The sequence below is a fragment of the Schistocerca piceifrons genome, chromosome 3 (assembly GCF_021461385.2).
Source record: "Schistocerca piceifrons isolate TAMUIC-IGC-003096 chromosome 3, iqSchPice1.1, whole genome shotgun sequence".
In the NCBI taxonomy this organism is placed as follows: domain Eukaryota; kingdom Metazoa; phylum Arthropoda; class Insecta; order Orthoptera; family Acrididae; genus Schistocerca; species Schistocerca piceifrons.
This window is the reverse complement of record NC_060140.1, coordinates 158,766,869-158,788,588: the sequence shown is the minus strand read 5'-3', so window position 1 is coordinate 158,788,588 and position 21,720 is coordinate 158,766,869. Positions and strand designations below refer to the sequence as shown.

The window sequence follows — 21,720 nt, the reverse complement described above, 5'->3', positions numbered from 1 at the left end:
AAAGGAAGTAGAGATGCCCATGTTATTACTTCTGCTGAAAGAGGAGAGACAATAACAGTTTTGGCATGCTGTGACGGCGAGGGAAATCTCTTACCACCTTACTGCATTTTCAAAGGAGTGAATAAAAAAGAAGACTCTGAAGACAACATGCCTCCAGTGGTTTTTATGAGGAGAGAATCTACTTATGTCAACAGATATTTTAATGAATTGGTTCAAAAACCATTTTCTTCCTAGAAAAGTGCCTGGCCCTGCTCTTTCTCTGTCAGATTGCCATGACACTCTCATTAATTGTGTCAGCCTCTTGGATATAGCTGTTGAAAATGAAGTGTCGATAATTTGTTTGCCTATCCACACGACACCGATCAATTTTCAAGACGCTGAAATCCTACTTTAAAGAGGTTTGTCATTCATGGATTGTAGGTAATGCAAGCAAAGACAGAAGAATTTAAAGGCAGCACTTTGGAGAGTTGCTCTTCAAACCATGGACTCGTGCTGCCACTGTCCAGATTGGTGTATCCGGATTTAGAGCTAATCGAATTATCCCGCTTGACAGAGCAGTAATTCCAAACCATGCCTTTGTTTCAGACATTAATAATTCTGAACTACCAACTACTGCACATTTCTCTAATTATCTGACTCCAGATTAGCTATCAACATCAAGGTCTGAAACAAATGTGTTAAGAGAACACCGTCCTAAATGCAAACCTTGCACAAATGTGGCTACTCATCGACCAACTGATCAAGGCAGCTGCTGTGTCAATGACAACTCAGTGGCACCTCATGGTAAGTCTCCATCACAACTGCTGGAAAAGGTTTCACCTGTTCCTGTACTGCCTCAGAGAAATCAATCCAAAAGAAAGCAATCAGCAACAAATATAACATCCGCCACCTTTATAGCAACAAAAAGAAAGAAAAATCTCCGAAAGAAAGAAGAAAGGAATAGCTCTTGCCCACAAAAATGTAGCAGTTAAAAGAAATCAAATCCCCAACACCAGTGGGCAAAAACCGCCAAAGAAGAGTCTGTTTGATGACTAAGTTTCAGAAGATGATGTTGATTTTCCCCACACGGTAGTTCCTCTGATGAATTAAATTTCGAAGAAAATGAATGTTAAGAGCGCCTTGAACATCAATAAGATACAAAGTCTACCCCTGACTGGTTCAGTATGTAGGATGTTCTAGGTGGCTTCATGAATCGTGCACTCTCAATGAGAACATGTGTCGTTTATGTGGACGACTTACAAATAAACCTGAAAAACAAAAATCAAAGTGATTGTCATTTTCAATGTATTTTGCCATTGGCCATCTGTCCCTCCCTTCTGCGGCATCTTGCCGCCACTTACTAATTAATTGAAATTTAGAATCCTTTGTACATCATAAGAATGTTCCTTTGTTATAAAGTTTTCTGTAATGCGCTGGTATATCTAATAAATTACAATGTTCGGACCATCAATCTTGCCTAATTTTATTGCGATTTAAGTGTTTACATGTTGATAAAAGTCAATTTAAAAAAAATGTGCTGCTGCTGTCCCGCCTTTACCTTACAGTCTGTAGCCCAACTACCATACTAACATTTAAACAGGCTACTTACATATTGAGCCGTGCGCGTTGGCTTCTCTATCAGAGTAATGCCTCTCTGGTTATCGATGGTCGTCCTTAGTTTAGTCTTCTGATCATAGATGCTGGTCTGAGGGTCTTTGATGGGAAGACTGTTTAATCGCGCGAGGCGTGTCGGTTGCTCTCGAGTCCTTCAAGCTTTTTCCGTCGTGGTGCGAAGAAACTTCGCGAAGTGGCGGGCCACGCCCCTGCTAGCAGAGGCAGAGAGCGAGCGCTCGGTGCACTGAGAGGTGCGTTGTCTGCTGTGCTTGCGCGGAGCCGGTGTGGTCGCCGAGTGCGAGTCCGATGAGAGTGCTGTAATCGAGTCTGAGGGACCAATTTGCACTGTGTTCACTTCTTTTGTTGGTTTGGATGCTACGCGGCTGTTTAAATCATTTATGCGTCCCACAGCCTGGTTACGGTAGAAGTACGAGTACAGTTGCGCTATTATATGCTGATTTGGGAAGGGATTGCACTACTGAACGTATACGTTACGAAACAGGTTGGTATTTTAAGTGATTTGATATTACCAATTTCCCACATTTAACTATTTATGTTTCTTTCTCCCCCTAAAAAAAATCTTAAATTCAGTTGGCTATAATTTAGTACAAAGTTCATGCATTAAAAAAACCTACAATGTTCTATTGTTGCTGATTTGCTGTACTTTACATATGTAGTGCTTCAAAGGGAGTTCCTCTTTACTCAACCATTACGTAAAGGTTATCTATGTGGAAGATCACTGAACTTTCTGTAATTCTGGTCTGGTTAAGTGGGCTGTGATTGTTGCTTCTCGTAAACCGAGGAGGTGTTAGTGACTAGCTGTCGACTTACTTTGAGCTTGCGGAGTACGAGTAACTGGCTCAAACTGTTTGCACTCCTTTTGATGCGGAATTGTTTCATAAAATCGAGCGCTGTTGCTCGTAGTAGCCAAATAGTTATTTCTTACTTGAAGTGTCTGGAAAGCACTCAGACTGTTGATTTGTTAAGCTGTTATGAGAGAGAGCAATCATCTTTTGGCTTAATTTAGAGATGGTTAAATTAAAGGTTAAAATTAATTTGGATATGGGGCTTTAATAACAAGGAATAATTCAAATAATTGTAATTGCTTTTCATTGCGAAGTTTCTGTGTGTGTGGATGGGGGGGGGGGGGCAAAGAGGGTGTTTGCGTACGTTTGTAGCCGTTATGAAACATGTTAATTAAGCGCTGTGTCTCCTTGGCTGTGAATGGCACTAATAGGTCTATGTTACAGATGTCACAAGCTACTCTAAGCAGAAGCCCCAAGAGACCGACTATTGTAAGGAAAAAGGCCAGCATGTTCACCGAAGGATTTATTGTTGGTAAAAGTAACACCAATATTGTGGCACCACGGTCAACCTTTCCCCCTCCCCCCCCCCCCCCCCTAAACTTGTCAGCCGGCTCGCAAAAAATGTATCTGTTGTTTAATTGATTGTCTTGAGTAATTTCTCGAGCCAACCGCTTGCTAATTGGTGAGTTGTAATTATTTGTTTTAAGGAGGAAAAGGCATACTTAAAGATTGTTGGGATTCTTTCTACACATCGTTTATTTTCTGTATTACTCTACTGTAAGCAGTCGGATTTGTAAAGCTAACTATGTTCCTCAACGCTGGTTATCAGAGTTAGCTTAAAGTTTTCAGAACTGACCGTCTGTGTTCTGAAGAGACAAACAATTAATCTGTTTTCAAGTATGTTTGTAAAATGGATTTGCACCTTACCATTCCCCTCCCGTTTCTACCATTTGAGCTAGGAGGGAACTAGTTGTTTCTTATACCTGGGTTATCCCAGTACCAAATACCTTGGCATAATCTATTAATGTGTGCTTTTATTTCCTAATTCGATACGGCTCTTGTGCTCAGTACCTCCTGTAACTTATCAAAACCATTGTTCATCTCTTTTGCTTAGTGCTGTGTCTTGAGGTAGAAAACCCAATATCACCTGCGGCGCCTTAGTTGGTGTTGTTTTTATATCCGCCTGTCAGGTGCAAGTGTGCACTTCTCTGTGCTCGCCATAGAGCCTATGCTGTCCTTACTTTTCTGGATGTGTGAGCCCAACACTCGACCAGTAGCACACAATAGCAAGCAAGATTGCGTTTGGTATGTTCTTGTGCCACTTAGAGGCAGCTAAATAGTTTTTCGGCCTATTGTTGCTATGTTATTTGGAATTTTAATGCCTCTATGCTAGACAATTTCTACATGTGCATGAATATTTTGCTTTTCTTCGATGGTAATTCCAAGATACCTAAATACTGCTTTTTTTTCCAGCGCTGGTCAATTATTCTGATTTCGGTATTTGTCATTCTTGATAATGTTCATTTTAGTAACACGTGAACCGCTTCATAAGCTGCTATAGTTAATTTCTCTTTCACGAACCAGTTATTCCGGCTTTCAAGAGCTACCCCAGTATTTTCTTCTATTTTAGCATGTGTATTAGCAAATACTGTAATTAGCATATCGTCAGCGTAAACGATGCTGCCTCTAGCGTTTATTACACTCTGAAGCTGGTAGAGTTATGACACTATTCCAATATCCCACAGCTCTGGACCACATACAGAGCCCTGTGGGGAGTATTTTAGTGTGTCTTTCATAATTTTCACTCCAGTACATTCTAACTGCTCGTGCCTTTCTGTGCAGTAATCTAGCAGACTGATACAGAGACATCTGTGATAGTCCATCTGTTTCACTCTCCTGAAAAGAGCAGAGTGCCAAAAATTATCAAATTCCCCAGCTATATCATTCGTTATGGCTATAACATACGTGTCATCCGACGTGTTTCCCATATTCATTGCATGATTTCTCGCATCCTCTGTAGATTTCCCTTACCTGAAAGGATACTGCTAGGGGTTCATGCCTACTAACTTTCTGTGGTCCCTCAGGAGGCGGCGCACAAAGTTACCTTTTCTCTGGCTAGATCATTCACCGAACTAATGGGGCTGTAAGGTTTCGGTTCTTTTGGGTCTGGCCTTCCCCTTTGTTTAGTACAATAAGACTGGAGCTTTTCTAGATCCTGGGCACCTGACCCTGCAAAAGACGTTCTTTTAATAACACTGTTGTATATGGCACAATTTGGTCCAAAAGCTGATGCAACACCTCCGCCAATATTGTATCATGTCCTGATGCTTTCCTTTTTTTTTAATTCATTATTGCCATTCTCACTTCCTCCAGGGAATATGGAAACAGAACACTGTTAGTCACATTCAGAACTAGTAATTCAGGGCGAAGATGCTAATGGTAGTCAGACTTCTTTTAGTGTGTTATCCAGTAACAAAGTTCTGAGTAGCAATTGTCAAGATGACTCCGAGACTTTCGTCATCGTGTCGTCGGATACTCTCAGGGGTGGCGCAGACTCCATCAGGCTGACACCACTGATTGCCGATTGAACATGCTGCTCCGTCTTCGCAACTGACTTTTGCTCAATTACTCGCTTGTTGTGCTTCCCCTACGGCTTTCTACAGACTCTGTGTGTCTCTTAGCTTCCATGATCCATGATGACAGTGATCACCCAGTCCTCCAGACACACGGAGCCACAAACATTACCTTCCCCCAGCCACCCTCCATCTACATTCTTAGAAGCAGACAACTCCCTGCACCTGCCGATTTGGGCAGTGACGAAGGTCAAATGGCACGGAATCCATGGCGCAGTACTGTACGCAGGCTTCTCACGCCATTCCTGTCGAAGGCCCCCTGCTCTGGCTCTGAACTGTTAATGATTATGTGCGGAACACCAGATCGCTCAGAGTCTTCACGGCTGTCGCTCGCAGCCAATCCTCGCATTGTCGTGCTTGGCTACTGTACAAAGCTATGCACGCTCTGTTCGGACAGGAACGCATCATCAGTACTGCTGCTAAACCGCTAAGTAGGGCAATAATTCAGCTGCGCTCTCCGTATCATGGCGCACCTATAAATCGCTGTTTTGCTTGACGAAATCTGTATTACGTTAACATAAATCTCTGGTTTGAAAAACATTTTTTTCTTTAATGCTGCTTCTGTTAAGAGATTTTCATGATTCACGAAGTATGAAATGAATTGCTCTCTCGGATGCTTTAGTTAAAACATTTCATGATCACTGTTTTCTCACATCCTCCACTGACTAGTTCCAGTGGCTGTTCAGCCCTTAATCAAGAAACCATCTATGACGCCAGAGTTTCTAAAACACTGACATCTCTGTCCAGTAGTGGTAAGAGGTGTTTCAATGATAAGAGTTCGAGAAAGTAGATTAGTAGATTAAAACTAGTGGACATCTCTCTGTATGTCTCTTAATAAAGTCTTAAAAGCTCAAACGTTGTTATGTCTCTTTGTCGACCTGCTAGCGTGATCATACGCAATGCTGTATGAATCATAAACTATAAATGAAGTCGACACTAAAAACTCTCGAAAACAAAAAATCAAAAAAATACCTATTGTTCCTTTTGTATAAGTAGTATTATGGTCTTAGCGACGTCCCGTCGGTGAAACGCTAAACAAATTTAAAAAATGACACTTTAAAACAGCAGTTACCCTTTTTCGAAGTATATACTTTCACTACTGCTGGGTATAAGCCTCTTTTGAGTTTTTGTGTGTCCATCTCTAGCCGGCCGTGGTGGCCGTGCGGTTCTAGGCACTGCAGTCCGGAACCGCGGGACTGCTACGGTCGCATGTTCGAATCCTGCCTCAGGCATGGATGTGTGTGATGTCCTTAGGTTAGTTAGGTTTAAGGGTTCTAAGTTCTTGGGGACTGATGACCTAAGATGTTAAGTCCCATAGTGCTCAGAGCCTTTGAACCATTTTTTGTCCATCTCTCCGACTGGAGGTTTGAGAGGCTTCTGCCGTTCACTTATGTAATGAAATGAAACACCTACAGCTGTGCGTTCGACGTTATTTATTATGATGCTAACAGTTTCTATGATTCAATTCATCATCTTCAGGCCGTAGCAGACGCTGAGGGTGTTAACTCTAATTATAAACACGATTCCATCAGTGATAAACAACATCTGTGAAATGGTTTCAGTACACTGTAACAACGATGTTGTGTCATGGAGAAAGTCCACAGAAACCAGTTCATAGAATTTGGCCACTGATGGCCAGTTAAGGTCTGAAGATTGTCCACTGAATCACAGAAACTGGTAACCATATAATAAATGGCATCGAAATGGAGGTTGTAGGTGTTCCATTTTATTACATCTTCTCTTTGACGTCATCTCTTCCAGTAGTGCGCATCCCGCATCCAAACCTCAAAGTAGCTAGCAAACTAACACTTACTTATTATGCGAAACATGAACACTAATCTGTCTTTAACTAACCCAACACTGTTTAAGAATTGTTACTTATTTATTTTACATCATATTTTTATATAATTACATATGAACTTAGATTCGTGCATTAATCTGTCTTACAAGGACAACGTCCCGCAGTGACTTGATAGTGGTGTAATAACACACGCTTCAAACCACGAACGCGAGTCGCCCGGTGTGTAGCGAGCTTTGAAGAGGGGTTGGGGGGGGGGGGGGGGCTGACCAAATGTGGCGACTCGAAAGGGCAGTCGCAGGAGGGCACGCGTCGTTGGCGGTTGTGTCTTTATTCCGAAATAGATTAAGTAAGACTTAGAGTCAACTTTAATTTTCTAGACCTCACTCTTACGATAGTAGACGACAAAGTTAGCTTCACTATCTTCCGCAAGTTCTGATCAAATTACTCCATTCACATCAGTACACCCGCATTCTCGTAAGATGGCCTGTTTTCATTCAGCTATTCATAGAACCACCTTTTGTCTGAAAATCTCAATTCTGAAATCAATCTTATTAGAACTGTGGCTGCCAATAACGGCTATGCTCCCTCTGTAGCAGATAGTACTTTTGGTAGGAAAACTGATAAGACAGTCACCACCCTAGGCGTTTCTAATATTGAACCTAATGACAAGAGAAAATTTTTCTCTATACCACTGCTCGACCCAGTTTCCGACAGGATACAGCGTTTACTTCAAAATAAATATAACTTTGGAGAAGCCTTCTCCAGTAATAATTATTTAAAAAGTAACATCTTACATAACTTGAAATCTACGCTTTCCCCTCTGCATAATTCTGATGTCTATAAATTTATTTGTGGCAATTGTCCTGCCTGTTGTATAGGCCAAACAGGCCGAGCTATTTCGACAAGATTCAGGGAATACCTTCTGGGCAAAAACGGCATCTGTGTTCACAATTCAACTTTCACTGGCCATTTGTTAATCACAGGACATATTCCTAAAGATGTAAAAGACGACCAGCTCTTGCACAGGGAGTAAAAAGGCTTTACTCTTAACATCTAAGAAGAGCTAGAGATTTTTAAACACCTGTCTATGAAGGACGGTCTCACATTGAACGGACAGTTGCAATTACGCAACAAAACCTCTTTTCAAGGTATAGAGCCGCTAAATGAAAATGGTCTGAACAGCGACATTCTCCTCAATGTAGACTCTTAAACATCGGTTCCCTTTCCAGTTTCACATTTTTTAATGTACATTTGAGGTATATTTCATTTATAAAATAGGACCGTTTACGGTAAGTTGCAATTTTCATGCACTACTTCCTGTTGTTGCCTGTAATGTTAAATTGTCTATACAGCGCCCCATTTGCTCTTGTCTGTAATTCGACCACTTTTTGCTAGATAGTGCGAATGTGTTTTCGTATCCAACTCGTGACTGCCTTGGCCTGTGAGCCGTCTAGTCTGACGGCAGCGGCTGTTTTATTTATCTCATTTTGTTCGATATTGTTTGTTGTATTTCTTCGGGGAGGACGTCCCATGACGCTTGTTCAAGTTGATCGTTGATCCAACAACTCAGTTTTTATATTACAGAGGGCAGCTAAACCTCTGACCGAATACGCTGAGCTACCTTACCGACCAACGTACATTCTGTAATTTAATTAAAATCAGACCTTTCGTTTGAAAGTTACGATACACGAGTAAAACGTACGGCACTCTTCTGTTTCCATCCGTGAGTTAGAAACCGGATTTCCTCGGCCTGCATTTCTAATAGGCGCGAGAACATTGCAGGCTACCAAATGCTGTCATAGACGTTTCAGTTTCAGTTGGGACTGCGATTAGCCTTTGTAAGTGAATGGATTGGTATCAGACTATCTTAGACAGCCGCGTCTTCCATGAACGTACCCTTCCTGGTCATGGTCGAGGTTACTGGGTTCCCAGTGGACAAGCACGTTCTTGATTGTAGCAAACGCTTCGTGTTGGGGTCTGACTGATTTTTAGAGGCAACTGACTGAGCTGAATTTGTGTTTTACACTGGGGACATCTGTCACAGGCCAATGTTTCGGGAACCAGTTCTTAGTAAGTAAAGATGAACTGTCGTGAAATCGACATCCTTCTTCCCTCATTCTGCGGTCGAGCTTTTTTGCTGTACTGTCACTGAGCTGTCGGCTTTAGCGCCTCACTTAGTCCATACAATGTTATCTCCTATTTTTGTCTCAATGAAATTATTGTCCGAATGGTATTGCTTTGGTTAAGTGACACCTCTTTAAATGTTGAATCTGTAATTCTGTCCATGTTAACTGTTGGTCCTTCTCTCCTAACTCTTGCCTCATGCTGATAAAATTTTTGCACTTCAGCTCCGAATTCAATAGGCTTTAGATTGGTCGCAGGCTACGACTCACTAGATAGCTTGAACTTCAGCTCGTCATATGAGTTCGTTATTACTTGTAGCTTGCAATTTACTCTAATTTGGAAATTTTGTAGCGAGTAAATGTCTGAATGAAACCTTCTTACATCTTAAACCCTTTACTTTTTGGATCTTTTCAGGCTGCATTCTAACTGAATACAGAATACTGACTGAAATCTTGGAATTTTGTGGTTTTTGATTAGAGGTTAGATACAGACACTGAATTTATGCTGTCAGTTCAGTGACTAGAGAGATTTCTTGTAGGAGGCCTACCGGTGGTTCACCCCTTTGTAGGGCCTCTCTGGACGCAGTATGACCACACCAAACTATTCTATGACTTCGGAATGTGCTGCTGTCGCTGTAGCACCCTCCATTGTGTTTAGTTGCAATATTGTCACTGATGCTCTGGGAACATTTAAAGGCGCAGACTTTCTGTTTTCGAAATGAAGCTTTCTCCGTTCATTAGCCATATGCTTATAGTAACCTGGCAACTTTTAAGACTCTTTCTCTTCTGGTAGATACATTGGTCTCATTATCCCTGAAGTTGATACCCATTAATATTTGAAAACTCATCTGAATATGTTAGACATGTTGACTTTCGTTAAATCAGGCAAAATTGTTTAATGCCTTAAGGCGTGCGTTCTCATCTTGTAATATTTTTTTAAAGACAACATAGTGGCCATTGACAAACCGTAGTGGCCATTGACTGTAGAAATTATATATTTTCAATATTGCAATTTTGGTCATGAGGCCATTACGAAGGGAGAGAAGGCTAAAAATAAACAACAGAATGGCAATGAAGGTAAAGAACAGAATGGCAGTAACAATTCATGCTTATAGTAGCATAAAAATGGCAGAAATAATATTTTACACTACTTATTCTGTATTTTGTAGAACATGTGAAACTTAGAAAGTCTTGTAATGCCTTTTAAGTGTAATACCTCAGCAATATTAAATGGGGTGATGCTACAGACATAGATTAAAGTTTTGTAAATTACATAAACTATTACCAATGGCACCAAAACACCAAATCCTTGTTCTTATACACTATTTTACATGCGAAATAAGCAGTTGGTGCGAGAAGACATTCGAAGGTCGTACTATCTTTGCTCCTGTTAAATATCATACATCCAGATAAAGAGCACGGATGGCAGTGAACAACAAAAGAGAGAGGAGACGATCTGGACAATACGAGTTACTGACGTGTCAGATAGATAGATGCAAACCTAGAAGTGCAGTTAAGAGGGCATGGTTCCCGGGAATTTTCGCTTTCTTCGTTTTTCTCCGGATAATGGAGGGATGGCCCTCAAATAAGACACAAAAACACCGACCACAAAATTAAAGGCGTTCCGTTGGAATATAGAAAGTTTGATAGTGCAATGAATATGGCTCCACAGAGCAATACTAACAGCACCGTTTCAACCGAAAAATCGCAACACCCAGGATGTCAGTGCAGTCATTTTCTAGCTAACCAAGGCGATAGATGAAGGCACACGGGAGGAGTAACTTACTCCATAAAACAGAATTATCGCCAGCAACCACAATTATCACACAGAAACATACTATCCCGACAGATAAAAATACATTACAGTGATGTCAGCTTATTTCGAATCGAATAAAACAACTACTGACTCTGAAATAAGCCATCTGAGAGTAAATCACTATAAGAGATTTCAAGTGCAGAATGCATGTACAAAATTACGATAAAGTGGGCGGAATAGCAATATTTTCAAAATTTAAAAGAAAAAAATGATAATTTAGGAAGGAAATTAGTGGAGAGTGTATGAGACTGTAGGTCTTCTGTTTAACTTCGAGGTACCAATCAAATTTCTTACCTAGCTGATGCTTTTATAGCAGAATGAAAATAAATAAAACTTGGTGTTTCTGTCCATCCCGAAGAGAGCGAATGTATGGAAACTGCGGTATTAATTATTTTTTTCAGTGATGCGTCTTTCTGTTGGACAACAACATGTAAAAATCGTTTTCGGATCCAAGAGAACAAGAAACCAAATCTCTCTGGTTCAAAAACTGTTTATTTAGTACAAAAATAAATAAATATTACGGGACATGTCGTTTCTTATAGTGTTTTCCAAAAAAAGTTGTTACATCTCCAATTACTCCATTGTAACATACTGATGATGTCTTTGAAACTTCAGATCATATCTCCAGATATAACGACTAGCTTTAGACCAACACCACATTGACTAAAAATGTATTTCTCATTTGTTTAAATTCACGTGATTAATCGACCTTATTTCCTTTTTTTCAGAAGAGAACATAAACATCACCTTTGCCTTCAGAATAACAAGTCTTATACGCAAATAACCTGAATGACTGCTTCATTTTCCATGTACTCTACTCACACCATAATCTTCTGTGTCGAGAACAGTGCGAGGTGGTTCATGGTCTTTTTCTGAAGAAAAACAACGGCTGAAGCACAATACAAATCCAGCTCATAAGGGGACCAGTTAAGGGTAATATAACACCTCTCGAGGACAGCAAATCGCTTATCACATCGGAGACATATTACTCTGGAAATAGGCATCAAAGGAGAATTGCGAAAACCACAAGAAAGAAGAAACAAGCATTTCCGGGAGTAATAGACATCTGGAAAGTGGAAGCAAAATCACACACCGGAAAACAATTTGAAACTCTAATAAACAACGCACAACTACAGGAACCATATCAAGGACTGGAATAAGTCCTAAGACAAGCTGCCACCTCTAGGAATAAGAGAAGAAAGAAACAATGAGTCGACATAGTGTGCTACACACTACTAAAAGACGTACTAGGTGTAGCGATGCAAAGGGTACAAAATTTGTTATAAGAGTCAGTAAATTACTCAACTGACTGTGTTTTTCAGTACAAGTATTTCGTTCATTACAAGCAAATATCGATTCGTGACGTCATCGTCTAGACACTAGTTGACCGTTATCTGAATCCGTTTCAGCAAACTATAGTTTCTTTCAGGCGATAAAATTTTAGAGATTATGAAACACAAGTTCTTGAAGTTTATTCAGAATAGGAGATGATAGTAAATGCAGGTTATAATTTATCAGTTTAATATAAAGGTGTTTATCAATTTTCTGCGCATGAAAAAGTGTGAATTTATGTGCGGCTTTTACTCTGAGACAAGTTATCACTTAAAGTGCTAAAAGTGAGCGTGGACAGTTCCCTGACCTGCGCGGTGAATTTTGCTTTTTGTGATTTTCACCCGAATGGAGACAAATCCAATTTCATTTAGACTTAACGTGAGATATACACGTCACGTTATTACAAAAGAGTCGTTTAGTTCATTAGGGAAAACTGAAACCTGCACGCTCGATTTGAAATACCTTGCACGCTAGTGCTTGATCGAACTCTCCAGTGAATCGCGTACCATCGTTGCAAACGCGCTCGGACTTAATGAACTGAGTTGGAAATTAATTTTGAGACAATTGCTGATTTTGACAAAAATGAACCTAAAGCAAAATATGGAGGTTCTGTTTTAATTTAGACACATATTGCCTTGTTGATCACGTTGGTTAGCAGCACTGTAACGCTGATTAATTAAATCATAAGAACGATTTGCGACGCAATAAGTCCCATTATGCATATAAACTGTTACACGAAATTTGCTGACTGTATGAATATATGAGAGTGATTTTATTTCCAGAAATGTCAATAAACCGGCTGATTCAAAAGTTAAATTACTGACTGTTTTGTAACTTCATTGATTGTCCCACGCCACTATTGAATGTATTGTATCGCATTTCTTCGCGAGAGATCTCAAGAAGCCGGGATAAACAATAAACAAGAGGAAGACTAAAGAGGAGACATCGGCATATAAGAACACTACACCTTATAAAGACGTTGTGTACGAAACCCTACATTTCTCAGAATTTAAGTCAAGAATCGATATATCTACCGAAAAACCCTAAAAGGAAAAAAGAGAATATTTTGGGACAGAGAAGGAAAGAAACTAGCGGAAGAAGCCACAAGCGACCGAAACATAGCGGCACACTCATGAAATACGCTACAACGTCGTATGAAAGATTGGGAGACACACTTACAAAACATACTTAACGAAGTGCAACTGAAAGGCTACAAGCACGTCTAAAAGAAGGCATTGTCACATACAACTACAAAATGGGCACTGTTTACTATAAGGAGGTCAAGTATCCCATTAACAGCACCAATAACAAGAAAGCCGTAGGCCTTGAAAGATAATATAGTGCGTGTATTAGAGACACAGCACTAAATTATTTATATATTTATTTATTGTTCCGTGGGACCAAATTAAGGAGAAGTCTCCATCGTTATAGAAAGAGGCAATATGAAATTATAACTCGATAGCAGAAACAGATAAATTGAAATATAAGTAACATATTCAGGCGACAATTCGTAAGTTTAAATAAAGAAAATCAACAATGCAACACTGTAACTTGCTTAATTTTTCAGCTCTTCCAGGAGCTCCTTGACAGAATAGAAGAAGTGAGCCATGAGGAAACTCTTCAGTTTAGACTTAAAAGTGTTTGGTCTACTACTAAGATTTTTGAGTTCTTGTGGTAGCTTATTGAAAATGGATGCAGCAGAATACTGCACTCCTTTCTGCACAAGAGTCTAGGAAGTGCATTCCACAAGCAGATTTGATTTCCTGCCTAGTATTAACTCTTGGGAATAATCTAATATTTTAACAACAAACGACATTAAAGCAAATATATACTGTGAGGGCAATGTCAGAATTCCCAGACTGTTGAATAGGGGTCGACAAGAGGTTCTCGAACTTACACCACACATAGCTCAAACAGCCCGTTTTTGAGCAAAAAATACCCTTTTTGAATCAGAAGAATTAACCCAAAAAATAATACCATATGACACAAGCGTATGAAAATATGCAAAGTAGACTACTATTCGTGTTGAACTGTCACTTATTTCAGATCCTATTCTAATGGTAATAATGCAGCATTTAGTTTCTGAACAAGATCCTGAACACGGCTTTCCACAACAGCTTACTAGCTATCCGAACGCCTAGGAACTTGAACTGTGCCGTCTCACTTATAAGATGCCCATTCTGTCTGATCAAAATACCGGTTCTTGTTGAATTGTGAGTGAGAATCTGTAAAAACTGAGTCTTACTGTGATTTGGCATCAAATTATTTTCCACAAGCCACGAACTTATTTCATGAATTACATTATTTGATACTGTTTCAATATTACACACAAGATCCTTCACTACCAAGCTGGTGTCATCAGCAAACAGAAACACTTGAATCACCTGTAATACTAGAGGGCATATCACTTATATAAATGAGAAACAGCAGTAGCCCCAGCACCGATCCTTGGGGAATGCCCCACTTAACAGTGCCCCATTGGGACTGAACATCACCACCACTCTCAATATTGAGGAGAATTACCTTCTGCTTTCTGTTCTTAAAGTAAGAGCCGAACCAATTGTAAGCTACTCCCCTTACTCCATAATGGTCCAACTTCTACAGTAATATTTTGTGGTCAACACAGTCAAAAGCCATCATTAAATCAAAGAAAATCCCTAACGTTCGGAACCTTTTATTTAATACTTCCAAAACCTCACGGAGAAAAGAGAATATAGCATTTTCAGTTGTTAAACCATTTCTAAAACCAAACTGTACATTCGACTGCAAATTATGTGAATTTATATGCTCTAGCAACCTTGTATATACCACCCTATCGATAACTTTAGCAAACACCGATGGCATAAAAATAGGTCTACAATTGTCAACATTATACCTGTGTCTCTTTTTATAAAGTGGCTTCACTACTGAGTGCTTTAATCGGTCAGGAAATCGACCACTCCTAAAGGAAATGTTACAGATATGGCCAAGTGCTGGGCTAAAATACATAGAACAATACTTCAGTATCCTGCTTGATACCCCGTCATATCGATGAGAGTTCTTGGTCTTTAGTGATTTAATTATTAACTCAATCTCCCTCTTGTCAGTATCATGGAGGAGCATTTCTGGTAACAGTCTCGGAACACCTTTTTCTACGAGCCCTATATGATTCCCTGTTGGGACGAGGTTTCTACTTAGTTCACCTGCTATATTCAGAAAGTGATTATTAAATACTGTACATATATGCGACTTATCAGTAACACGGATACTCCCACTACGCACTGTCCTGGGCCTGTCTCTGCAGACCTGCCACTTCCTTTACGACTGACCATATGTTTTAATTTTATCCTGAGACTTAGCTATTCTATCTGCATACCACATACTTTTTGCCTTCCTAATAACTTTTCTAAGCACCTTACAATACTGTTTGTAATGGGCTGCTGCATTTAGATTCTGAATATTTCAAACGTTTTGATATAATTGCCACTTTGTTCTGCAGGATATTCTTATCCCTCTAGTCAGCCACCCAGGCTGCCTGTTTGTGCTAGTACCCTGTTTTGAACGTTCTAACGAAAAGCAACTTTCAAAGAGCACGAGAAAAGTTTGAGGAAAGCATTATATTTATCTTCTACAGTATCAGCACTATAAACATCTGGCCACTCTTGTTCCTTGATAAGGTTTACAAAGGTCTCTACAGCAACTGGATCAGCTTTCCTAAAAAGTTGATATCTATATTTAACATGTGTTGCAGCACAAAAATCTTTTTGAGTTAAAATCTGTGCATCATGATCTGAAAGGCCATTCACCTTTTTGCTGACAGAATGCCCTTCAAGTAATGAGGAATGAACAAAAATGGTTGTTCTACTGTTTCCTTGCACTCTCGGTGGAAAGAATACGGTTTGCATAAGATTATATGAATTAAGGAGGTCTACTTGCATCCTTTTCCTTCCACAATCACTTATACAACTAATGCTGAAGTCACCACATATAACTAAGTTTTCTTATTTCCTATGAAGTGAACCAAGAACCTCCTCTAGCTTTAGCAAAAATGTTGTGAATTCTGAGCCTGGGGATCTATAAATAACAACAGTTAGAAGATTAGCTCCACTAAATTTAACCACACCCCCGCAACATTCAAACAGCCTTTCAGTGCAGTACTTTGAAATATCAGTTGACTCAAATGGGATACCGTTTTTCACATACTAATGGCACCATTGTAAACAGAACTTTAGAGTAAGTGCACAGAAATAGCCTCTACTACAGAACATTGGAGACAATAATGAAAGTGCAATGTGAAGGGAAAGAAGACCCCAAAGACCTCACCAAATAAATAGACATAGCAATGGAAAAATTACCTTCCAAAATACTCCAAAAATATGGGTAATAGGGGAAAGAATGAAAGAAATAATCAATGACCTCCTTCCCAAAAACCAAACTGGATTCAAGAAAAGTAGATCTTCTGTGATCGCAGTAAAATTCCTGTTAAAGTAAGTATGGGAATCTCTTGAAGAGAGAGAAAAGCCGCACTTAGTATTAGTAGACTTTAGAAGTTTTTGATCTTATATACATAAAGCTAGTGACAAAAAATTAGAGGAAACCCTATGGAAAATCAAGATCATAAGTGCAGTAGGCCTACAATGATGGAACAAAGTAAGAAGCTCAGGCAAGTTCTCAGTATCAGAGCCAACACCAAAATAAAATGGAGCACTTCCGTAACACAAACTAAATCTATTATTGTTTATCATTGTGGCGGAACAAATAGGATAATGACCCAGAAGGATGGGCGTAATCTCGCAAGATATTACGAGGCTACGAGTAGTAATAAACGATATGAAAAATCTTGGCATTAAATGTAATTTCGAAACAAATACAGTAACAACAGAGCCGATTGTACTCATAAATGGAGGAGAAACACTCGCACCGGCAATTATCTTCGTAAGGGGTGGAGGAAACCTTGGTGTAACCATACAAAGGAGTGCAAAATGTTTCACAAAACATGTAAAAGGGAAAGCACTGCAATTCAGCATATCAGATTCCTTTTCCTAGAGACCGCAATATCACTATTCAGAGCCAAAATCTCGCAATACTGTTGTATGGTATACAAATTGGCGGACCGCATCTCACATTGAAAAACCTAACAACACAAGAAAAAGGCGACGTATATAATGGAAGCAATCGCGTGTGCAAAACCATGCATTCCAGCCTCGTATATTTCTTTTTTGAATACGTAGGGAACAAACTTTATCCTGTCCAACACCTACACTTCGGAAACATTTTCAAAAACGTTGAAGGAAAAAAGAGATGACATTCCAAGAGAATATTATGGCACACAGGCAATGACTGACCGATCATGGACGAAGGATGACTTATCGATGAGACACGTGATTACCAGAATGGCAGTCCATGGTTTCCGCCACCTTGTCTGCTACAACACAGCATATCAGAAACCTAGAGCAAATTGCGAATCTAAACAGAGTAACGTAATACGCCAACGTAACCACATCCCGTAGAACCCTGCACATAAGGTGACACGCTGAGTTAGTGGCTGTGTAAACCACAATCCGTAAAATTTCCACATTATTATTATAACTGCAGTTTGGACATGTGCGATTATTTGTATGCTATGAATATTTTATTAAATAAGTTTAGTGCATAAGTTCGTAGCTTTTTGGTTTTCATGTTGGCATTCCGCTTCCTATGGTTTATTTATCAGTTGTCACATTTTTATTTGTAGTTCACTTTTGCTATTTGAGTTTACATATTGCCATCTCGAGATGATGAGTGCTGCAGTGAACGCTACGATTTGGCGAGCCAAGTTGAGAAATCAACACATTTTCGACGTATTTTTCTGTTTGACTTCAGTAGAGGAGTGACAGCAACATTTACTCCGTGTATGACGATAATGCCATTGGGAAGAGCGTGACAAGAAAATGGTTCTCTGGTTTTAAGGGGGATCGTTTTGACATTTGTGACTCTCAATGTTCAGGAAGACCTTGAGGGATCGGTAAGGAACCTTAGAACACAGTAATCCACAACGATCCGTGCCTGTGTACTCGAGAACCGTCAAATATGACGAGCTGCGATCGTTCGACCATTGTGCGACACTGCATGCAACAGTGAACTCTCAAAAACCCGGTGTATGTGTACTGCGTGCTATAAACCAAAATCACTGAAGTCTGGTGTGTTCTTTGCTACACAAGAGAGAAATAAACCGCGGCATGAAACCCGTGTACGAAACTATATTCCACAGAGGCAGCATACGATTGCATTTGTAATATACAAGACCTGTCTATGCAGCAACTCGCTACATCTTCTTCAACTCAAATAGTGACAGAGTAACTGAACGACGAACAGCATTGTGAAACGTTCCACCTACGATCGATCAGCGTACAAAGTAACGTTTGCTGTCGAAGAGGTGGCCTCGTGTAAGATGCTGCTATGGGTAACTTCCAGCGTCGGTGGATGACGGTTGCGGACCCGGCTGTTTATCCTCAATTTGTTCCTCGCAACACCAACTACAACATATCCAAGTTTGTCGATATCACTTTTGTAACGACCTGTATGATTCCTTTCACTAATTTCACCATTAACAATTTAAAATTCTTTTGTAAGTATTTCACATTTTATTTAGTTTTCTTTGAAATCTTAATGAGTTATTATTAGTTCCTTGGCTGGAGAGCGGGTTTATTGTGCCTCACACACTATGAAGGAGTTGAAATAACAGTGAAGAAGAAGTATACATTGCATTAGACAAACATCACAAAAGCTAAGAGTCTCACTAACTGCAATGCCCACAAATGGACATATGGTACAGAAGAATTAAAAACTAAGCATAACACATTAAGGTAATAGTATGTGCTGATATACTTCCCACTCATAAATTTCAGAACATGCTCTTTAACCACCATTTAGTTTTTGAAATATAATGTAAACAGGCAAGAAACTCGTGTAAATGTGGTCATACAATTTCACGGTACTTAGACTGTCACAAAAATTTGCCTTCTAACACTGCTTTCATAATATTTATAGTGGACTGTCAAAATATTTTACATCATATAAAAGCCGCTCATTATCATAAAAAGCAATAGGACACAATAAAATTCTTGAGAAGCATCACGCAATATAAGATCTAGCTACACGCGTTGTTGTACAAATAATTCAATAGACGTTAGTCTGACAGGACGAAATGTGTATTGTCCTGCTTGTAGTTTCCTAAAATCAACCCTAAAATCGATTGGAATTTATCTAAAAATCTCCAGTTTTTTTGTGTGACCATTAAGCACGTCGTCTGGACGTTTTTTGATCTAGTTGTAAATTTCTGTTTCTTCAAGAAGGTTCATCATTCTACTTTTATGAAATCCATGCAGAATTTAAGGGCTATATCTACAAAATTGAATTCATGTCCTCATGTTGTCCTCAGTTAACTGTTTACTGAAGGTAGCGTTACTTCTCTGTGTCTGCCTGATACGTTCTTTTCATCCAACACTGAACGGTCGCGCAGTTTGTACAATACAACGTTACGTGCCACACTGAATTCTGCAGACAACATACCCAGTTTACTGGTTGGCTCTGCCCGTGTTGTGTCGGATTCTCCTTCTGAACGGTTTGTGTGTATCAACACTGATACGTACGTTACCTTTCTTGAACAATTGTACTGTTTTGACAGGGACCGCACCTGAGTAGGATAGATAGTGATCTTAGACTCTTTGTACATCAAACTTTCTCTTTTTAATGTAGCCTCATCAGTTATAACTCCTATGACTGTTTTACTTGTCTGACCAGTTATTTTTTTGATGGCTCCGCTCTGAAACCGTTAGTGGCAGCCGCTTCTAGCAAGATCTCTAATTCTTTCTAATTTGCATCGTCTTGTAGTGACAAGGTTTCGTATCACATAGGCTCGCTTGTGGCACGTTGGACAGCAGGAATCATTAGTGATTGTATGGGTTACAGTGTGCGTGTGCGTGTGTCCTACTGTCATTATCTAACTATTTCTCGTAACTGCTGTGATGTATGTTTTGATTCAGCTGGCATCATCGGACTGCCTATCACGGTGATGGCTGTGATAACGCAGTTCTTCACGACGGGCACAATCGCCATGGCCAACTTGCAGAGTGTGGAGGTGCACCCCACATGTCTGCGGCAGATCGCGGCCTGTGTCGAGTGGACCGCAGCTGCCATCATCATGTCTGCTCTGCCATACGTGGCCCTCATGGTAAGTAAAGAGAAACGACGGTGGAATCTATACGCCTATTTTCGTTGGCTGTTACGTGAGTGACCCCCAAATGATGTCAGTTATCAATATGCTATCTAAAGACACAGTAGGAGAAGAGTGAGGCGTAGAGGAAAGGAGAGGAAAAGAAGGGAAACGAGAGTAAGAACAACCCAACCTAGAATGTTTTACCAGATTTTCCTGAGCAAATATTTCACGAAAACCATCCTTACTGCGTATCTCCTTGTTATCTAAAGTCTTATATACTGATATCGTGTCATAGGTGTTGCATTTTTGCGCTTCTGTTTTGACCTTCCTGCTACGGTGGTAGTCAGTTCCCATTGGAATGTATCAGCAAGAATGACGAAACAGTCGATCATAAGACGCTACGGGTATTCGACGGAACGTCTCTGCCACGAAGGCCTACATTCTTATGCTCATCAACCCTCTGTGTGCTCTGCATTAATATGCTCCCAATAAACGGGGCATTGTTTTCTAGAGATATCAGAAAAGACGTGCGTTACTCCAATAATAAGTCAGGCGTAGTATTGAAGATAACGTGAAAGTCCCATACCAGCTACACTCATGAAGAGTACGTCTCATCACCACTGAAGACATAGTAATCTTAGGTAAATTAACTGTAAAGTATCATACATATTCCCTGTCATCACTCCCCCTACGTAGCCACTGCCCCAGTTATTTAGGGAAACCTCTTCCTTATTTCGTGGCTTCGTAGAGAACCAGTGACGAGTTAATAATAAAAAAAGCAACACATACAGTCTAACCCAGTGAACCAACCTGGAAGGAACATACATTAGAGAAAGAAGTCTTCGAACCGGCTCTGAGGCTGTAATAAATGTTCTCTATACGCTCGCAGAGTTAATTCTATGAAATCATCCGCTGTTTCGGTGAGTTCATGAGAAAAGCAGTGAGTGACAGAGAAGTACCTTAACTATTATGACCTTAAGGATGTGTTAGTGTTCGCCACGGACAACGATTGCATCTGAATCAGCGAAGTCAATCTCTAGTGCTTAGTTTCCATCAGTGTGTATACTGGGATACCGTCTGAGCATTTCGGTATAAGGTTGTCATAGTCGCGAAGTGACTGCGTGTCGTTTGATATGCACCTGATCTCTGTATGTGGGTCGCACTGGTAAGATCTGCGGAACACTGCAAATATCGGCGATAAGCGCTGCGTGTCTAGTTTGGAAACAAACTTGTTCCATTCATCCATAGTAGATGATGTTGAAAGTAGGAACGTCCACTTTACATTTCGTCCTTAAGGTCTCATTCATTACTCTCCAGTTCTGTCGCGGGTATGTGTTTCTGGTGGAATTACTTTCATATTAACAGCGATAAGCAGGAGTGTGGATAGATTTACTGATTATGAATTGGCCAGTATGCACTTACAGTATGACGTCAAACAAC

At 40.0% G+C, this 21,720-nt stretch overlaps 1 protein-coding gene across 1 annotated transcript in view; it reads left to right on the top strand.

Annotated features, from left to right (window-relative positions):
- LOC124789886 (solute carrier family 22 member 7-like) overlaps positions 1-21,720 on the top strand; it is a 167,804-nt gene that overhangs the window by 130,055 nt on the left and 16,029 nt on the right. Inside the window, exon 8 of the mRNA XM_047257407.1 lies at positions 20,108-20,295. Within this exon, the coding sequence (XP_047113363.1) occupies positions 20,108-20,295 (188 nt within the window). The remainder of the gene's footprint in view (positions 1-20,107; positions 20,296-21,720) is intronic.